General features: G+C 35.9%; 2 protein-coding genes across 5 annotated transcripts; one reads left to right on the top strand and one right to left on the bottom strand.

The window, feature by feature from the left end:
* The first annotated feature begins 3,296 nt into the window (after nt 1-3,296).
* LOC127093120 (uncharacterized) lies at nt 3,297-9,019 on the top strand. Of its 4 annotated transcripts, XM_051032019.1 has the most exons (9): nt 3,301-3,572; nt 4,035-4,223; nt 4,322-4,510; nt 4,612-4,800; nt 4,898-5,080; nt 5,181-5,366; nt 5,469-5,654; nt 5,754-5,942; nt 6,037-9,019. In XM_051032019.1, exons 1-9 carry the CDS (start codon nt 3,528-3,530, stop codon nt 8,704-8,706), a joined length of 4,026 nt encoding a protein of 1,341 aa, XP_050887976.1. In that variant the 5' UTR covers nt 3,301-3,527; the 3' UTR covers nt 8,707-9,019. The 4 variants fall into 4 exon arrangements, with proteins under 4 accessions (XP_050887978.1, XP_050887979.1, XP_050887977.1 ...); XM_051032021.1 differs by lacking the exon at nt 5,754-5,942 and having other exon boundaries at nt 3,297-3,572; XM_051032020.1 differs by lacking the exon at nt 5,469-5,654 and having other exon boundaries at nt 3,299-3,572.
* Nucleotides 9,020-9,704: 685 nt separating this feature from the next.
* LOC127093121 (transcription factor PIF3) lies at nt 9,705-13,928 on the bottom strand. The gene is made up of 9 exons (XM_051032023.1): nt 13,310-13,928; nt 12,853-13,109; nt 11,508-12,753; nt 11,319-11,423; nt 11,139-11,204; nt 10,969-11,034; nt 10,377-10,880; nt 10,167-10,250; nt 9,705-10,024 (listed from the first exon to the last, which is right to left on the bottom strand). The coding sequence occupies exons 2-8, from the start codon at nt 12,936-12,938 to the stop codon at nt 10,170-10,172; spliced, it is 2,154 nt and encodes a 717-aa protein (XP_050887980.1). The 5' UTR covers nt 12,939-13,109; nt 13,310-13,928; the 3' UTR covers nt 9,705-10,024; nt 10,167-10,169.
* Nucleotides 13,929-20,959: the final 7,031 nt, after the last annotated feature.

The raw sequence follows: 20,959 nt of genomic DNA, 5'->3' as shown, positions 1-20,959 counted from the left end.
GGATACCTTAGGAGCATGTATAGAAATGGTAGTCCTAGTATTCACCACAACCCGAATAACTTAAGTATATGCAAGGTTGTATAACATAATATTTTTGTTCATCATATCCATGCTATCTGTAAAATGCAATCATGCATGTCAAAAAAAGTGTGAAAACTTATCCCTCACTAAAAATATTTCTCCTCTCCTCTTGGCTAAATGCACTCAAGATAGAGTGAGTGTCATTCCGTCTCTCTTTCACCTCAGGGGGGCACCTCACAAGGGCTTAACCCTTCCTCATAGCTAAGCCTCCGAAACCAAGATTGCACTTCCTCTTTCGTTATCACATCGTCTAGAGAAAGAGAACTAACTTGGTACAATACGAGTGGGCACCCTGGTTAAAGTGGATCTTGGATCAGTACTTTGAATGTAAAATCCGATAGAAGCGAGGATATTTTACAGAGATATAGTAGAAAATGAGATGGAACGCGATGTTGGGAGGTTTTACCGGTAAAAAATTCCCAGGAAGTCTCCTTAGTCCAGAGTAAAGAGGTCGAACCAAAGGTTGACTAGAGAAAAGTAAATAAGCCCCTGTATACAAAAGTTGTTATGGAAAAATGTCTCGTATGGAAAAGATAAAAAAACTAAGAGAGGGCTTTCAGGATTTATGCTCGACACACAATTGGAACACCTTTATGTATATGCCCATAACCCCAAATGAAGTTGGGAAAGAGCAACTTTTAAAAAAATTCGGATCACTACCTCAAACTCTGAAAAAGGCAGTCGAAGTCCTATTCTTGTAAGCAAACACTCATAAAACGGGACCACATAGTCATCAAAAGAACTAAGAGAGAGCTTCCAAGATTTATGCTCGGCACACAATTGGAACACCTTTATGTATATGCCCATAACCCCGAATGAAGTTGGGAAAGAGAAACTTTAAAAAAAATTCGGATCACTACCTCAAACTCTTAAAAAGGCAGTCAAAGTCCCATTCTTGTAAACAAACACTCATAAAATGGGACCACATAGTCATCAAAAGAACTACATATCCTTTTTCCCCTAACAGTAGAAGGGCTAACCACTCCAAAGGATCACCAACCTCAATGTCAAACGCATTTAGAAAAGCTTTAGTGTTCAGAGCCGATGAAGTACACACTAGTTTTGCATCCACCCAATCATACTCCAATGCAGCCTGACGACTTCGAAGATTCAAATGGGCGAACACATCAGTGTCAATGGGCTTACAACCATCGGCCTACAGACGAATCTAAATGTAATCTTTAGCAATACGGCATAGGGAATTTAGTGCGATTTATTCCTCCACCAACATTTGATATTAGGGAATCTAATGAACCAAATGACAAAGTTTCTTCCTCCAAGAAATCCATAGACACCCTTTCTAAGTCAGAATCGTCATATATGGGTATGATTTATGGTTCTAGGTGGTCACTACTAAGAGGAGAAAGATCAGAATTAGTGAAGGTCCCCATTGTAGAGGCAGATGAAGTTTCAACTTCAGAATCACTCACTGGCTCGATCATATTATCGCTCATCCTGACTAGAAAACAAGAAACATTGGAAGATAAAAGCTTGAGTTAGAATGGTACCTGGTTATGTGGGGGTGATGAAGCATGAGAAGACAAAGAAAGGTGAAAGCTTTAAGCAATGCACTGAAAATCGCTTCTATTGATACTCTCAGGGAAGAAGAAACGAAGACGTTTTCAAGAAAGTAACTATAAGATTGAATGCTAAAGGTTGCGAAAAACTTCCAAATACATAATTCACCCTATTTATAAGTGACGACAGTTGAAGATCAAACTAACTATATAAATGAATCACAAGATCAACGACTAGATTTCCACTCATGGATACACGCCAACTCGAGTGCACTTAAGTACTATATAAGGTGCGTCAGACCATAACTGGTCACATCACTTCACGTGTCAAAAAAGGGTGACGAAGCATTTCAATTATGGAACCACATTAAATGCATTTGTTCCTCACTACTTTTTTAGAATTGGTCCCAAGTGTTTCAGTTCTATTCCACATCGAACCACATCATGGAGGTCGGTCAATGATACTTAAGGCTTTCCTCGGCTCCTTTAGTGTCCGACAAAGACTTGAGGGGACAAATGTTCTAGACCAGTAAAAGTCCCAAAGAACCAAAGTCCAATCCATCTCAAATTCACTCCACACGCCACAAGGTATAAAGTCAGTTTACACACTAAGATAAGCTACAATCTCTGATCTCCGATTTACATTATACTCTTCTTGAATCTTGAACTAACTTAGATGTTGAAGTTCTAACCATGCAGGTCCACCCCACGCCACCGTAAATAAGGAGCCACCATTTAAGATCATCGGTTTTCCAACTACGTTCATTTTTGGTTCTCGAACAAAACAGAATGTGAATAAATGATTGAAGATCGTTCGGGTGCTTCAAGTGCGAATGAAAATAAAATTCAAATTCAGACTCTAAATGCAAATGAAAATAAACTACAACTAACACTCCTCCAAGATTTCTTTATTTTATACTTTTTAATAATAATGCATCTACACCTATAATATATATATATATATATATATATATATATATATATATATATATATATATATATATATATATATATATATATATATATATATATATATATATATATATATAATACAATTTAAGAACTCCAAAGTAATTAAACCAATAAATATTTATTTAAAAAAAACATCTGATTCTAACTACTATACCAGTTGTTTTATATTTTTATAACAGTATTATACCAGATTTTGATGCCCTGATAGAGAAAAGACCAGATGTTGATGAAGAAAATTTGATTTAAATAAACAAGAAACAATGTCCTCACACCTTAATTATAATAAATTTTTGACTTAATGGTAGCAAGTGACAACAACCATAGTCCATAATGATGATGTAGTGTATAGAATCATAAAATAAATAAAATAAAAAAATGGCGGTTTATTTTAAAACTCCAAGTTGCCTTAATATCATTATTATTAACATAAGCCTAATTTGAAAAAGACATTTAATAAAAAATTGGTTAAAAAGAATCTTAATAAACCATAGTCCACAGAAAGATAATATCTATCTATTTTTATAAGATGGCCCAAAACATTTTTCAACTTTCACAACCGTTAAATGCATGAAGAACTGATCTGGTCCCCATTAATCACTCCTCCAATAAAGCTAGTCACTTTGCTACAGCTCAATCCAGCTATATCATCAACTTTTCCATTTTATCATATACTTTTTTGTATTTTAATCAAGAAAAAAAAACTTTAGTAACACATTAATCCCAATAATAATAAATACTAATCTTGTTAAATCATTGAGTCCACAATAGTATACCACCAGCTCATGTGACATACAGTCTGTCAAACATCTCTGTTTCTGCCTTTTTTTTCTTTCATTGCAAAAACAAACTTCTTTTTTCCTGCCAACCATATTATTCTTCTCACTAGAAACTTTCTTTATCTCTTAAGTTCTCAACAACTTCACTTGTAATCTCACTCACTCTTGGTTATTTCTCATCATGGCCACTGAAACTCTTGAACTTGCTTCTGATCCTACTCATCAGGTTTGTTCTTAACATCAACTTTTTCCTATTGTACTCGAGTTATTTTGATCAAGCTTGCATGTCTTTAATCAGTGGATAATTGTATACAGAGTTAGCTTTTTTAATATAAAAATATATAGTGACAAATAATAGTAAAGTTAATCTTAAGATCTTGAAACTTGTTAAGAGTTTTGTTGGTTCATGTTACATAAAGGAAGTGATTGGATTCAAAACTAGTTTGTACTTTTCATGCTTGAAATTTATGATTCTGAATTGTAAGTGTTGAATGTTTTATCCAATGATCAATGATTCCATTTCTCTCATAGGGTTCTTTTGTAGAAGAGTATTAGACAAGTTATGTTTCTTAGGTTTGTTTTTTGCTTTTTTTTCTTTCTAAACATTCACTTTTTGTTAATGATCAAGTGTCTTTTCAGCAGGTACTATTGATTTAACTAATAATGTTTTTCATCTTTTGTTGTGTAGGAATTTGTGAAGCAGGAAAAGGACGAAGCTATTGCAGAAAAGATCAATTCCTTAGCAAAAGAAGAGGGAGACAAACCCGATGATGCACAAGATCAATCTACTCCCTCGTCCACGACGGAAGGAGATGTGGTGAAGGCTGAGCTTGAAGCAGCAGAGATCGAAAAGGGGGACGATTCTTCAGCGTTGAAGGTTTCTGTTGAAGATATTCTGAAACCTGGCAAAGTTAAAGATGCATATAATCCGGTTGGTTCATTTAACTAATCGTTTTTTCGTCGTTTGTTATACAGGAATTTGTGAAGCACGAAAAGGACGAAGCTATTGCAGAAAAAATCGATTCCTTAGCCAATGAAGATGGAGGCAAGCCCGACGATGCACAACGTCAAGCTACAACTTCGGCCACGGCAGAAGGGGATGAGGTGAAGGCTGAGCTTGTAGCAGCAGAGATCGTAAAGGATGACGATTCTTCAGAGTTGAAGGTATCAGTTGAAGATAGTCTGAAACCTGACATAGTCTTTGATGAACCAAATCCACCTGCTTCATTTAACTAATAATGCTTTTATCATCTTTTATTATATAGGAATTTGTGAAGCAGGAAAAGGATGAAGCTATTGCAGAAAAGATCGATTCCTTAGCCAATGAAGATGGAGGCAAGCCCGATGATGCACAAGGTCAACCTACACCTTCATCCACGACAGAAGGGGATGAGGTGAAGGCTGAGCTTGCATCAGAGGCGATCGTAAAGGGTGACGATTCTTCAGTATTGAAGGTATTTGTTGAACAGTCCGAAACCTGACATAGTCTATGATGAACCAAATCCACCTGTTTCATTTAACTAAACTTTTTTATCATCATTTATTATATAGGAATTTGTGAAGCCGGAAAAGGACGAAGCCATTGCAGAAAAGATTAATTCCTTAGCCAATGAAGATGAAGATAAGCCTGCCGATGCACAAGGTCAAGCTACTCCTTCGTCCACGACAGAAGGAGATGAGGTGAAGGCTGAGCTTGCAGCAGCAGAGATAGTAAAGGATGACAATTCTTCAAAGGTATCTGTAGAAGATAGTCCGAAACCTGACATAGATGATGATGCACAAAATCAAGCTGTTTCGTTTTACTAACAATGTTTTTTCATCTTTTATTATATAGCAATTTGTGAAGCTGGAAAAGGATGAAGCTATTGAAGAAAAGATCAATTCCTTAGCCAATGAAGATGGAGACAAGCCTGACGATGCACAAGGTCAAGCAACTCCTACATCCGAGGCAGGAGATGAGGTGAAGGCTGAGCTTACAGCTGCGGAGATCGAAAAGGGTGATGATTCTTCAGCATTGAAGGTACCGGTAGAAGATAGTCCGAAACCTGACGTAGTTGATGATGCACAAAACCCAGCTATTTCATTTAAACTAACACTGTTTTTTCATACTTTATTTTTATAGGAATTTGTAAATCCGGAAAAGGATGAAGCTATTTCAGAAAAGATTAACTCCTTAGCCAATGAAGATGTTGACAAGCCCAAAGATGCACAAGGTCAAGCTACACCTTCCACAACTGAAGGAGATAAGGTGAAGGCTGAGCTTGCATCAGAACCGATCGAAAAGGGTGGCGATTCTTCAGCATTGAAGGTATCTGTTGACTATAGTCTGAAACCTGACATAGTTGATGAAGCACAAAACCCAGCTGTTTCATTTTACTAACAATGTTTTTCACCTTTTGTTATATAGGAATTAGTGAAGCTGGAAAAGGATGAAGCTATTGCAGAAAAGATTGATTCCTTAGCCAATGAAAATGAAGACGAGCCCGACGACACACAAGGTCAAGCTACTCCTTCGTCCACGACAGAAGGAGATGAGGTGAAGGCTGAGCTTGCATCAGAAGCGATCGAAAAGGGTGACGATTCTTCAGCATTGAAGGTATGTGTTGAAGATAGTCCGAAGCCTGATGATGATGCCCAAAATCCAGCTGTTTCATTCAACTAACATTGTTTATTCATCCTTTATTATATAGGAATTTGTGAAGTTGGAAAAGGACGAAGCTATTGCAGAAAAGATCAACTCCTTAGCCAATGAAGATGGAGACAAGTCTGACGATGCACAAGATCAAGCTACTCCTTCGTCCACGACAGAAGGAGATGAGGTGAAGGCTGAGCTGGCAGAAGAGATCGAAAAGGGTGACGATTCTTCCGTATTGACAGTTTCTGCTGAAGATAGTCTGAAACCAGACGTAGTTGATGACGCACAAAATTCAGCTGCAGAGAAAGGAGATGATGAGAAGGCTGAGCTTGCGGCAGTAGAGATTGAAAAGTCTGACGACTCTTCAGCAGTGAAGATTTCTATTGAAGATAGTCTGAAACCTGACATAGTTGATGACACACTAAATTCGGCTGTAGAGAAAGTAGATGAAGAGAAGGCTGAGCTTCCTGTTGCAGTAGAAAAATTTGATGATTCTGCGCCATTAGAACCTGTTGCAGTTGCAGACAATGTGGAAGAGGAGAAGGATCTAATTCCTGAATCACAGCCCATCAGTTTTGCAGAACCAATGCTTGATGCAGCAATAAGCCAGCAAGACGAGCCACCATCGACTGAACCTGATGTGAAGGAAACACAACAACCAATTGAAAAGGAACCTGTAGAAACTGACAGAGAGAATCAATCCAAAACAGAAGATGTTCCAGAAGCTGAAATCATTGAAAAATCAGTTGACGCCACTGAATATTCAAGTGATGCAACTGAGACTAATCAATCTGCAGTAGATGAGGTGAAACGGGCTGGAGTTTCAGAAACAAGTGCCGAAAAGGTGGCCGAGCCTGTAGCCACAGAAGAGAGGGATGTAAGCCAAGAACCAGAAAAAGAATCGCAAGAAAATTCAGAAGAGGCAGAACAACCAAGCACAATTGCAATTGTTGAACCCTCAACTGAAGCTAATGAGGAAAAGTCATCAACAAACATAGCGGAAGAGACCAACAACAACAACGATGAAATAGAGCCTACAGAAAAAGCAAAATCAGAATCTGTGGTTACTGAAGTTGAGCCTACAGAAACAAAAAGTGAACTTGTGGTTGCTGAAATTGAGCCCGCGGAAACAGTAAAAGACGAGTCTGTGGTTACTGAAGTTGAGGAAAATCAAACAGAACCAGAACAGAAATCAACCAAAACAAGGGAAGAGAAGCAACCAAACACGTCTTCACTTCCTGAACAGTCTGCAGAAACTAACGATGTCGCTGCTGTAGAAGAAAAAACAAGAGAATTGGAGTTTGAGGCACCGAGACTGAAAGATACAAACAACGACGATGCAGGGCCTACTGAAACAGAGAAGGCAGAGCCTGTGGTTACTCAAGTTGAGCCTACAAAATCAGTAAAAGAAGAACTTGTGGTTGCTGAAGTTGAGCCCACGGAAACAGTAAAGGAAGAGCCCGCAATTACTGAAATTGGGGAAAATCAGAAAGAACCAGAATCACAATCAACAGAACCAAGGGAAGAGGAGCAACCAAACACATCTTCAATTCCTGAACAATCTACAGAAACTAATAATGTCATTGTTGTAGAAGGAAAAACAAGAGAATTAGAGTTTGAGGCTGCGATACTGAAAGAGATAAACAACAATGATGCAGGGCCTACGGAAACAGAGAAAGCGGAGCCTGTGGTTACTGAAGCGGATGAAAACCAAGGTGAACAAGAAATTCAATCATCCAGGCAAGAGGAAGAAGAGAAGCCAAAGGACGCATCTGAAAGTCGAGAACAAATAGGTGATGCAGTGGAGGTTCACCCTCTCAAAGACTTAGATATTGAGGCGCCGCAAGATACCGGAAACTTGGAATCAGAAGCAATTCCTGCAAAAGAAGAGAACATAGGCCTTCTGTCTAATGGAGTGGAAGAAAAGCCAAGAGAACAATTACAAATAGGTGAGGAAGTTGTGGAAACTATTAAGGAGGTGGAGCCTGAGCAAGCAACCGAAAAAAGTGGAGAATCTCTAGAAGGCACAATCAGAAACTCCAGTGTCAAAGAAGAGGAAAGTGAAACTAACACCAAAGTGAATACTGAACAAGTTTCACTGAAGGACTCTGCAAATCCGGTGGAACCTTCCCCTGAAGTTAAAGAAAAGATTGTTGTAGAAGATGTCAAGAAAGAAGTGGTCGGTGTTACGGAGAACGCTACCGGTGTCAAGGAAAAGGTTGATGTTGCTACAGAGGATGTAAAGAAGGAACCAGAAGCACCCGATGCTGTCCAAGTATCCTCAAGAGAGACGGAGGTTGAGATCAAGAAGGCTGAGGAACAGAATGAGGCAAAGACAACTACACCTGAAGCAAGGGAAGCTGACACAAAGGTGGATGAAATCTCTAGAGCAGTAAGTGAACCTGTTAGAGAAACACTGGCATCTAAATTCGAAGAAAAAGACAAGGAGGAAAAAACTATTCAAACAGGAGAGAATAATTCGGAGAAAGAGCAAATCAAAGAGCCAGTGAAAACTGAGGTTGAAGCCACTAAGGAAAACGACACAACAACAGTATCCAAGGACCTTCCAAAAGAAACTCCATCCAAACCAGCTCAGAAGCAATCAAGTAACATTATATCAAAGGTAAAACAGTCATTAGTGAAAGCAAAGAAGGCCATCACTGGTAAATCTCCATCCTCCAAAAACCTGAACTCAGATCAAAAGGGGGACATTAAAGTCAAATAATGGGGCATAATGAATTGAGTTTGCTGAATTAAAATCTTTGTTTTCTTTTTTTCGTTGTTGTGATGCATAGCATTATAGCATATATTTTGGTTTCTATACACTATAGTTTTCTCTTGAATTTATTTGAATGCAAAAAGGTGTGCAGAGTGCAGTGTATATAGAAGATGGCCTCAGGCCATGCTTTAGGCAGAAGTGTAAAATTTGATTGTTTTCTTCATTATTCTTTTGAATGTTTGTTCTTGATTGATGTTTGTAAACGATGGAAACCATTTTAACTATATGGTGTGAAAATGAATTGTTTGTACTTCTTGTAGTATTGATTGTTTATTGCCAATTTGTTTCAATCCTTATGTATCCATTGTACTTACTAACTAAAGAAGCCTTCGTAATCACAACTAGCTCTCACTCTCAATAAGGTAAACGATTACTTGAGTGATAAGTTAACTCAATTCACTAACTATCATTTCTATACAAAAGAAGGTGAAACAAAGACATGAATTCAAGAGAGCTATACTAGCCTCGGCATTAGGCCGCCAGAATAGATGCTTCTCAATCATTTATAACATGATCTATCAAAACCAAGAGATTCTTACTAAGTGAACTGCTTTTACAGTGTATACCATACTAGTCAGGAATAACCATGTGATCTTAGTGGCATTTGTTGTGAATGCAAATTTAGGCTTTTTGACCAAATGAGGAAAAATAAAATGATGGTAACTAGTATAGTATTATTGAAGTTGTATTTGAGTCGCACGTTGTCAAAGTTTCAGAACTGTGCAATGTATATGTGTGTTTTGGGCGTGAACCTACGCTCCAGTTATGTTTGAGGGTGAATATTGAAGTTGTATTTGAGTCAAAATTCTTGAACTGCGATGTGTATATGTGTTTGGATACTCTCATATTATTAACTATCTTTGGGGAGTGAAATCAAAGTCTGCTTAACAAATATAATAAACAAAATGTTTTTTCTAATCTTATTATTTCATTAATCCAAAGAATCACTATGAAAGATCTGAATCAAGCATTTGAATGCATAATGTAAAGATATATAAAAAAAAACTATGCCATTAGATTGGACATGTTGTGGATGTACAAATGAGTGGCGAATCCCAAGATACCGAAATCTGTCTGATTTTCAAATTTCGGAAAATAGATTTCTCATCACTATTTTGACGGATCAACCTCAATGACTCCCAAATATCCTCTGTAGTAATCTGGATTGAACTTGCAAAGATGACATACAAGAGATTTTGGACTCACATTTCGGAAAACCTGATTCTTCTACTAGCCACAATCAATGCGGAGTATCAATCATAACCTGCCAGTACAACTCAATACTAAGTTTTTTTGTTCAAATAACACTCCTTTATGCTTTGTGTCAAAATTAAAAGGTGAGGTTGAGAATGAGTTTGTGTATTCATGCATTTACTCGTACTGTGATACATGTTCATAATACTTACCAATCACAAAGTGATATTTCCAGGATTAGAAGCTCCACTGTCATCAGCCACCGAGGGATGACCACCAGTATGCGCCAAAGCCGACTGTTTAGTATGACAAAATGCAGAACATAAACATCAAGCATAAGAATAACATAAAATTATTCTCAAAACAAAAATGTTAACTAATGTGAAAATTGATCACGAGGACCGAGTTATGGATAAACAAACCTGATTAGGGATCTGGTTTGTAGGGTCACGGCCACCTATGTTTTGTTTAATTTGAGAGTCCACATTCCGCATTGGATCTTTTGAGCCAGACACTGAAGCCGGATTCGCGGTTTCAACAGGTCCTGTGGATCCATACGCAGATGGTCCAGGAGCTGATGAGTTCAAAACAGGCCCTCCTGAAAAAGGAAACACAGGAGCTCGCGGCATTGGCATGGAAACTCCCTGACCTGGTAGCCCAAACCCTTGAGGATTCGATCTTGCCATCCCATGTATGGCAGAAGGTCCAGACATAGTGATATGAGTTCCTTGCATCTGAGGCATCATTGGAAATCTAGAAGATCCGCCGTTCATGTCAGGTATTCCCATTCCATAACCCATACCTAACCCCATATGCATGCCAATGCTCATAGGCGAAAAAGCAGCCATGTGTGGTGCATGCATGTGCTGCATTCCAGGAGGTAACATCATTTGAGGCATATATAAACCAGCACCCATTGACATCATCTGCATAACAAGATAGGAATCATTCTGAGATCATTTATAGTCATAAAATTTAAAACTAAATGATTAATGCCACGGGGATTGAAATTACTTGAACTTGGAGCTGAAGTGTTTTTAGATACTCAATTGCCTCATCGAGCATAGAAGCTTTATCCACCTAGTAGTAGTACATGTGAAGTTAGAAAACTCCATAACTTTATACAGTGTTTCAAGTGGACCTAAGAAGTGCAAAACAGAATGAGAAGAAGAAAAAAAACCAACCTTATTGCAGTTAGGTATGAGTTCTTGTAATGCACGCATCTTCTCATTTATCCGGTCTCTTCGCCTCTGTATAAATAAATTATGATTGGATGAGTCGTAAACAAATTGAGCTCAAGAAAGAAAATAAGCGTGGTTTTGAAATTAACACAACACAAATAGAAGATGCATGGTATTGCTTACCCTTTCAGATAGATTATGCACTTCAGCAGCACGGCTTCTTTTGGAACCTGCAACTCCTCGTCCGGAACCTCCCTTCTTAACACCGACTGATTCATCCTCAACATCCTTCAAGTAAAGTGTTTTCTTAGTTTATAGAGGGAAAATAGAAATCAAGTCAAAAAACAATGTAAATCTATATTGTTAACTTACTTCACTATGGCATTCAGAGTCATCGGTGTCTCTACTTTTTCGTTTCAAATCTCGATTTGGATCATCCGAGGCTCTGTCTGCACCGTTGCCAGAGCAAACAGAAGAAGAAGCTACTGCCGCCGCCTCCATACCTTTCTCAGCAGCTGTTTGTACTTTAGCGCCACCGTCGCCAAGAACTTGATTGGAAGGTTGATCTTTCTTAATTCCACTCTCTTTGCAAACAGGCTCAGATTGTTTAGAAGCTACAGCATTCGTTTCAAGAGATTTCGGATGCAAAGGTTTCAAATCAGCCTTGGATTGCACCGCCGCCTTCTGACAGCGAATTTCTGGTTCCTTCGAACACTCACCGCTTGAATTAACAAGAGTTGATTCAGGAGGATTGCTGCTAGTTGAAGCTTCACCTCTATTTTTAATTCCAATACTATCTGGTCTTGCTGTAGCTGAAATCAAACCAGACTTCAATCCAATGTTCTGAAGATTAGCTCTCACAATAGCAGCAGGCCTTGCGAAATGGGAAAAATTCATTACATTGGAACCATTATTGCCACACATTTTAGGATCTTGCTTCTGCGCCTTTAAGCTAGAAAAATCACTCGAGGAAGATGGAATGCGACTAATTTCACCATAAGGAACATCCTGGTTACCTTTACTTGCATTATTGTTTTCAGTTATATCCGTATCCCTGGATCTAACAGTCACAAATGATGTTTGACATTGATTCGACGACGGCGGATATAACTGATTTGTGCTAGCTTTATTTCTCGCAGTCTCAACCTGTTCAGCCGAAGAACCCTTAGAAACATTCATCGGTTCTGCAGAATTTTTATTTGAGTCTCTAAATATCTGATTTCCACTACTCCTTTTATCGAATAGAGTAAAGTTATTCGATGCAGGGATGTCGTTCTCCGTGACCTGTAGTTCATGTAAGAAATTAGAACCATATTCATTTTGCAAAGAACCATCCATTGAATAATCCAACCAAGGCATCATTTCATCTACTTCGCGAGATGGCACCGATATCGGAATCTCATTCAAACCAGACTCTAAATCACCAAACTTTCCTATCTTCGGATTGTTACCATATCCTCCTCCAACGTCTTTCTCTCGACCTCTCGGGCTATGTGACGGTAAGCAGTGAGATGGCAAACTCCTGCAAGATGGACTACTCTTTCTACCTCTACTAGATTGACCTTGGCTCGAAATCTGACCACTCTCCCAAACCAGCTCAAAAAAATCATTCTCAGGTCTGCACATTCAAATCAAATCCAAAAGAAACACAACTAAGAAACAAAAGACCAAAACAAAAAACACTTGATTTCATCAAATCAAACACACGAAATCTTACGAGGAAGGTTGATCAGCTACACTTGTGGTGTTAGTCTCATTCCCAAGCTTCTCTCTAGCCAAACGGTATAACTCATAAAGAGGCATGATGATGAATGAATCAAGGGATCAATCAACAGAGCCAAAACTCAGACAACAAAAAAACCTCAAATCAAAAAAACAAAACTCTTAGTCTTAACATTGCTTCCAACATATTCTTCTGCAAGAACATAGAAACCTTTGGAATCCAAATGAAGTTTGAAGACAAAGCAGAAAAACCTGACATAAGCCACACAATAAAGGAAACAAGCTTACATCAACAATTTTACAAAATTTAAAAATAAAAAATCACTTATTTTAATAACTCAAAAGTCATTATCAATGAGAAAACAAAAGTTACAAAACTACAGTATAATACAAAATTAAGCTAATAAAACAACATCAGTCAAACAAATTCTTTATAAATCATGCTTACTAACCTTGTCAAGTATATAAAGTAAGTGACTTTAATCCGATCTTAATTTTATAATCTTAATTTCTTTCCCAAATCAGCATTTAAGTCGGCGGTAACAAAATCCAAAATACCAGTTGAGTTTTCCACCGAATACAGTGAGATCAAGGAAACCCAATTATCTTTTCTCAACTGGGTACTCAAAAAGTTTCAAAATTTCATGAAAACTTAAGCTCATTCACAATAAAAAGCTTTTTTTTATTCTATTCCAATACTTGAGTGGGAGTTATCATTAACCATTCCCAATTCTATCAAAAAAGCAATCTTGGAAGCTCGAAGAAAGAGAAAAACCCAAACTTTAAGACCCAAATAGACGCAGAAGGCGGCGAAAGATTTGCAGAGTTTGCAGAAAACCAATGCAGCAACACACGCACACAACTGAGAAGACAGAAGCAGAGGGGAAAAATAGAGAGAGAAATTAAGGTTTCCTTTTCTAAACTATGGTTAATGTTATGGTTAAGTTTTTGTGACCTTTTGAAAATCAAATGGTTACTCTCTTTTTAAGCGAGTGAATCACACGCTTCTCTTGTCTGTAACTTTTTTTTTTGCCATAAAGTGTGTGGGTAGGTTTTCCATAATAGTGTGTGTGAGAGACCATGGTAAGATGAGAGAGAGAGAATGTGTCCCTATTCTGTGTATTGCTCTTTTATATATTATCCTTGCAAATTGGGTGAATCCATAATGGAACACAACAAAATCATATCCATATCATTATAACTTGTTTGGATGTGACATTCTTTTTAGTATATAAAGATGGTCTTAAAAAAATAGTCTAAATTCTTGGTTTGTTAATTGAGGGTTAAGACATTAATCAAGTCATTGACTTGATCATTACTATTTTTGTATTAAGAAAAATCTTACTAATTGGCAAAAGGAGCAATCTTATTCCCTTCATTGTTGGAGAGACTTTAGTTTGAGGTTAATTGAGTGGTGGGCTAATATTTGCCAATGGTTGGCATTGCAATCATGCTAGAAGAGGAGTGGTGTCCTTTCTCTGTTTTTCCACTTTTGTGAGTTTTGGATTTGTTATAACTAGGAGTTGGAATAATTAATTATAGTGTATAACTTGTTTGAAGCAAATCTATTGGACATTACTTAGTGTATAGAATAATTAATTAGTGTATGAGTTGTTTTAAGCAAATCCATTAGACATTAGTGTATAGAATAATTAATTAGTGTATAAATTGTTTTAAGTAAATCTATTGGACATTACTTAGTGTATAGAATAATTAATTAGTATATAAGTTAAGCAAATCTATTGGACATTATTTAGAGTATAGGTTTTTTGTACAACACAAAACAAAATTTATAATGGGTTGGTGACTAAGGAGCGGTAGATTCGCAATACGGTTCATAGATATTATTATAAACTGAGTCGTAGTATTATATATATTATTTGTAACAATGTAATCCTAGTTAATTACAGAAATAAAAAGAAATTATAGTTGTTTTAGAGTCCGTTTTATAGTCACAAAGGTAGATATTATTTGGCAAATTGCGTTAACAAAGATTGACCGTGTTCATTGTCTTTTATTTTTGTTTCTCTTTAATCTTCTAAAACGATTATTGTTCTAACAAATGATATCAGATGGTGATTAATCCTAATGCAAAATTTGAAATGACAAGGTTTGAAGGGGCGAGTAGTTATGGATTAAAGAAAATGAGGGTTAAGGACATGTTAGCTTAGCAAAATTTACAAAAGGCATTGTGTGAGACGAAATTGATTGACATGGAAGATAACAATTGGGAAGAGATGAGGAGAAGGTCGTGGGGTTAATTCGTCTATGTGTTTTAGATAGGATGATGTATCACATCCTAGACCCAACATCGTTGAATGAGATTTAGGAAAAATTGGAGAGTCAATATGTATCAAAGACACTGATGAACAAAATGTTCGCAAATAAGCAACTATACAGTCTAACGATGTTGGAAGGATCTTATTTGCAACAAAATGTCAGTGTTTTCAACAATATAATCATCGATATGGTGAGGCTTGGGATGAAGATTGATGACGAAGATAAGGCAATTATCTTATTATGCATGTCAGTTACGCAAAATGTGTGAATGGATTCAAGTTATGGAATCAGATTAAAAAGAATATAGTAATCAGTAGAGATGTTCTTTTTTATTAGAAGTTAATGTTGAAGAAAACACTTGCAATAGATGTGTCAACATACGAAGGAGAAACTTCCAGAAATGGCTGATTTAGGTGGATATTGATTTGTCATCGGTGAACATTATGTAGGTAGTGACTAAACCACAAAAAGAATTAGGCTTTAACGTTGAAATTGACCACAAACCTGAAGTTTCAGGTGGAGTACATGATTATATTCTTGTATGTGACAGAGAGAATTATTCAACCAAACCACTAGAAAGATATGGGTATAAAGACTTGGCAGTCTATGCATTTCTTACTAGTTTTGGTGACCCTTCCACCTTATAGAGGCTATAGTTATCCAGGATAAATATAAGTGGATGTGTGCAATGATGGGGGAGATGGAGTCCTCGGAGAAAAACCATACATGGGAGTTTGTTCAACTTCCTAAAGGTAAAAAGGTCATCGACTGTAAATGAGTGTTCAAGAAAAAACCAAGAGTGGCAAAAAAAGAAGAGGAAAAGTTCAAGCATCGTCTTGTAGAAAATGGGTATTCACAATAGAAGGGGGTTGATTATGATGAGATTTTCTCTCTGATCATTTGACATACTTCTATCAAGGCAGTTTTAGCCTTGGTAGCCAGACAGAATATACACTTAGAGTAAATGGACATGAAGACAATATTTCTTCATGGTAATCTATATGAGCAAATTTACATGGAGAAGTTAGAGGGGCTTGATGACACCGTACATGTCAAACTATTTTGTAAATTGTATATGTCTTTGTATGGAAGTATCTAAGACAATAGTACAAGTGCCTTGATTTATGCATTATGTGGATTCGCTACAAAATGTGTGAGTATGACTATTGTCTTTATGTTATGAGCCTTGATGATGGCTATTTTATTTTTCTGTTATTATATGTTGATTATTACTAATCATTTATATGATATAAATGAACTGAAAATTATGTTGGAAAAAGAGTTTGACATAAAAGACTTAGGTACTTATAAGAAGATTCTTTGTATGGAAATTCACAGGGACATGAGTGCTAGAAAATTATGGCTCTTTCAGAAAATTTATGTTGAAAAGGTGTTAGACAAGTTTGGCATGAGTAATTTGAAGGATTTGAGTACTCCATTGGAGAATCACTTTAAGATCTCATTGGACTAGTGTCTAAAGACAGATGCGGAAGCTGAGCATATGTCAAAGGTTTCTGGCACCAATATTGTTGGATTTTTAATGTATGTAATGGTTCGCACTAGATCAGACTTGGCACAAGTTGTAAGTTAAATTTGTAAGTTTATGTTCAAATCGGACAAGCAACATTAGGAAGCAGACAAGTTAATTTTCAAGTACTTAAAGGGTACAACATCTCACTATATCATGTTTAGCATTGAATAGGGTGATCCTTAAGTTGTAGGATATATTAATTCAAACTATTTTTTGTGGTATTGATGATATAAGGTCTACAATATGGTATGTCTTTACTTTAGTATGAGGACATATTCGTTGAAAATCATTGGTTCAATCCATAGTGACCATGTTGACAACTGAAGTATAGTACATGACATCAAGTAAAGCTTCCAAATAAGCCTTTTATTGCATACATGATTGGTGAGAGAATTGGGTGTTGAGAAATGTGGAGTTCGATTGTATTATGATAGTTAGGGTGTCATTTATTTGACAAACAATCAAGTGTATCATGCCAGGACCAAGCATATATATGTGAGGTTTCACAAGATCAGAGAGTTACTTGCATCTTGATAGATATTAATTGAAAAGTTTCATACTTCAGAGAGTGTAGTTAATATGTTGACCAAGTCAGTCATCAGTGACAAGCTCAAAAATTGCTTGAACATGTTACATATTTCTTTGTGTTAAACAGGAGGTGTATCTTCCTAGTTGGCAGGATGTGATCGTCATGTAGGAAGTCTTCAAGGTGGAGATTGTTGAGTATGGTTCATATTAAGACAAAGAGGAACATAATATATGGAAACTTCAAACGTGTCTTAGGCCCTACTGTTTTTTGTAGGTAGGTAATGAGGGTGCAGGGGCAGTAGGTCTTGTGGTATGTTTTAGGGGTATTGTTGTAAATTGAGTTGTAGTATTATGCATTGCTTGTAACATCGTAGCCCCTAATTAATCTCATAAATAAATAAAAGAACTTTAGTTGCTCTATAGTCGCATAGGTAAGCACCATTGGCCGAATTGCGTTAACAAAGATCGATCGTGTTCATTATCTTTTACTTTTGTTTCTCTTTAATATTCTATATTGATCGTTGTTCTAACACTTAAAAATCGAAGTTAATAGTAGTTTATAAACAACATTCACACTTTTCAATGTAAAAAGATGCCTTACAAAAAAGACAAAATTGTTAGGTCTAACACATTGTCCAAAGCGGCCAATACCTCAAATATGTAATGTTTTAGACTTAACCTCGTGAAGGTTAGCTAACTTCAAAAGCTCGTTGTTCGTTCAGATTATAGGCTTTAACTTACCTACATGAAGTTGAAATCGCTAGTAATCGTTGCTCACTCATATGATAATGAATTTGTTCTTGGGCATTGTCCACCCCACAAATCATATTGTGGAAGCTTACCATGCTCGAAGTCGTTACCTTAATTGCAAGGAGGTGATGTTGAAGGCAAGGTTAGTGACTAGAGTGAAGTCGTAACAAGGTAGTTGTATCAGGGTGCAACATGATCATCTTTTCAAAGAAAATTAATGTTTTTTTAGATAATTTAGATCGACCGGAACAAGATTGTTTAATTAAGTAAATAATTTGATCACTTGTTCTAAAATTGTTAATAAATTAAGTTAAATTTAAATTTGTTTAGAATAATGGAAAATTTTCTCCAAATGAGTTTAGAATGTACAAAGGAAGTATGTCAACATTTAATAATAAAATCAAAATGTACATTATCACACCTCAATTTTTTTTCCATATTACACTTTAGATTCACTTTATATGAGTTAAATTCTCAATCATTTGAAATCTAAAGAATTAAAGACACCTGATTTAATTAATTGAAGTTTCCATTATTGAAAAAAGTATACTATTAATTAAGAGTCCTTTGTGATCAGGTAGAATCTAACATGTTCCTAACCTTTATAAACTATAGTTGGATTAACATGCGCGGTTCCCATATTTTATTGTCACTAAAATGTCCCCCATGCCCTTTGTATTTAATTAAGCAAAAACTATATAATATAATCTTAGTATGTCACGATTTAGAGATTTTTATTGCCATTTTCTATGAATGCATATATTTTATTAAAGCACGGATTTTTTATGGGTCAACGAGATAATCTATAAGGGATTGGATGTCTGCCTGTCATTAATGTAATTAAAATTATATACTATATGTAGTAGCAAATAGTGTGTGTATATTCCCATCTTTTTAAGCAACTCTACACCAATATCTATACTTGGAATGGTACTTTGATTTCAAAATTCTTTGTTTTTTTCTATTTTTGCATTTTTATAATGCGTATGATTTGTGGTAAGTGAAGAATAAGAGATAATAAAGAAATACTACTTTAATGATACTTGTATTTAACCTTGTTGGTTATCTTGTTGACCCATAACTAATTGGTGTCTTAATAAAATAGTACATTCTTAAAAGTGGTAACAATCATAATCTCTATAGTAATATTGTGTGCCGTCAAAAGAAATCTTTATACATTAATCTTATGTACTTTGTTGTACTATTATTTGCCTAATTAGACAGGCTTTTAGTATTGTTAAATTGATGGGTAGAACCGGTGGATAAGTTAGTTAAGTAATTTATTATACAAGTAATTAATTAGGTTGGCTATATTGTTGGGTCTTAGTTTTTATAAGCTTGAGGAATGTTGTATATAATTATAATTGTTTCATTAGTGAAAAATATTCAAGCATAACAATAATAAATGAATGTATGAATGTGAATATGAAGTATATCATATATAAATTCCTTGTGTTTTCTTGTGTATTTTTTTTCTTTATCTTCGATGTGTGTATTGTATAGTTCTAATAAGTTGTATCAAAAGTTTCAAATGTTTAATTTCTGAAGTGTTTAAAATTTGGTGTTCATTCTACTTGATCATTGAATGAAGATGACAATTTCTTTGAAGAATCTTGGACATAGTTTTAATGGAAAACTCTTCGTTTTTGTTTTGAACTAAATTTCAGGTTCACATCGACAACGATTGACCATTGAAGATGGTGGAATTTGTTCGTTCTCGATGGAGGGGACCTACAAGGTTCCTGCAAACACTCTAACGTCTAAGTTAATTAGTATTGGTCGTGAGGTTATAAGGGTTAGAAAATGTGTACCTTGAGAGGTGGTAGTGTTAAGCTTATGAAGCCTTGAAGTTGTGGTATTGGACATGGGTCAACGAAAAAGTCCAAGAAAGAATATGTTCCGACATGTGATGGATATAGTGCAAACATGTCTACAAGACCTTCTCATTTATGCAGCAGACATTCAAGTTGATGCTCATAAAGAATCTAAGAAGAAATATTTTAAGATGATGTTTTTCATCCTTCAATGTATCGATATGGTGAATTTTCAAAAGATTGAGAATGAAGCCTTGTCAAAGGAGGCGTGGGACATTATTGAGAAAGGTCATGTTGATGAGGACAATCTCAAAAAATTTTGTTTATAAACTTTGAGAAAATAATTTAATTTGTTGTAGATATAGAACAATGAGAAGGTCGTTGAATATTTTAACATGTTGCGGTACAAAATCACTACGGTCACCAATCAAATGAAGAGTTGTGGTGAAGTTATTTCTAACCAAACCATCGTGAACAAGATGATATGCATTATCTCCTCCAAATGATTTGTGTGTCATGAGGTTGGAGAATCGTAGTGTTCTTTGGAAGCACATGAATATGAGGTGCTCGAAAGAACCAAAGAACAAGTGACGCAACAGACTCTACAAGTTCATTTTGGTGTAAATCCTAGAGGCCAATGGTTTAATGATTGAACTTAAAACTTGTATAATGTTTATTATTAATAATAAAAGACTTTTTATTATCATGTTTGTTTTCAAAGTAATAAAGATCCTAAAATAGTTAATATGTCTAATGAAACGTTAAGTATGACTTAATTGTGATATATGATATGCACTAACTTTTGAGAATTATGCATTTCCTTCAAAATTCCTGAAACAACTTTGTTAACTTTTGGAATATTAATTCTTTTGTGACTCAGAGGAAGTAATCTGCCTTATAATTGAAAGAATGATAGAATTTGATACATGCATATAAAATAAACGAGACTGATATGAAATAAATGAGAAATAAGAAATGGAATTAAGTAGAAGGGGCACCACACTCTTTCTAATCCAAGCCTATGAATGAGGATCACCACAAGAAAAGGATTTCTTGATAAGATCAATTTTGGTCCAATCCAGAACCTAAGAGCAAATACTCTCACTTACACAATGTGTAAACTTGACAAAATTCATTGATCCAAAAAGAAGATAATGCCTCCTTTATATAGGAATGGCTTAAGATGATGAAATAAGTAA

This window comes from Lathyrus oleraceus, chromosome 6 (assembly GCF_024323335.1).
Source record: "Lathyrus oleraceus cultivar Zhongwan6 chromosome 6, CAAS_Psat_ZW6_1.0, whole genome shotgun sequence".
NCBI classification, from domain to species: domain Eukaryota; kingdom Viridiplantae; phylum Streptophyta; class Magnoliopsida; order Fabales; family Fabaceae; genus Lathyrus; species Lathyrus oleraceus.
Note: the sequence above shows the minus strand (reverse complement) of the source record. Positions and strands in the feature narration are given on the sequence as shown.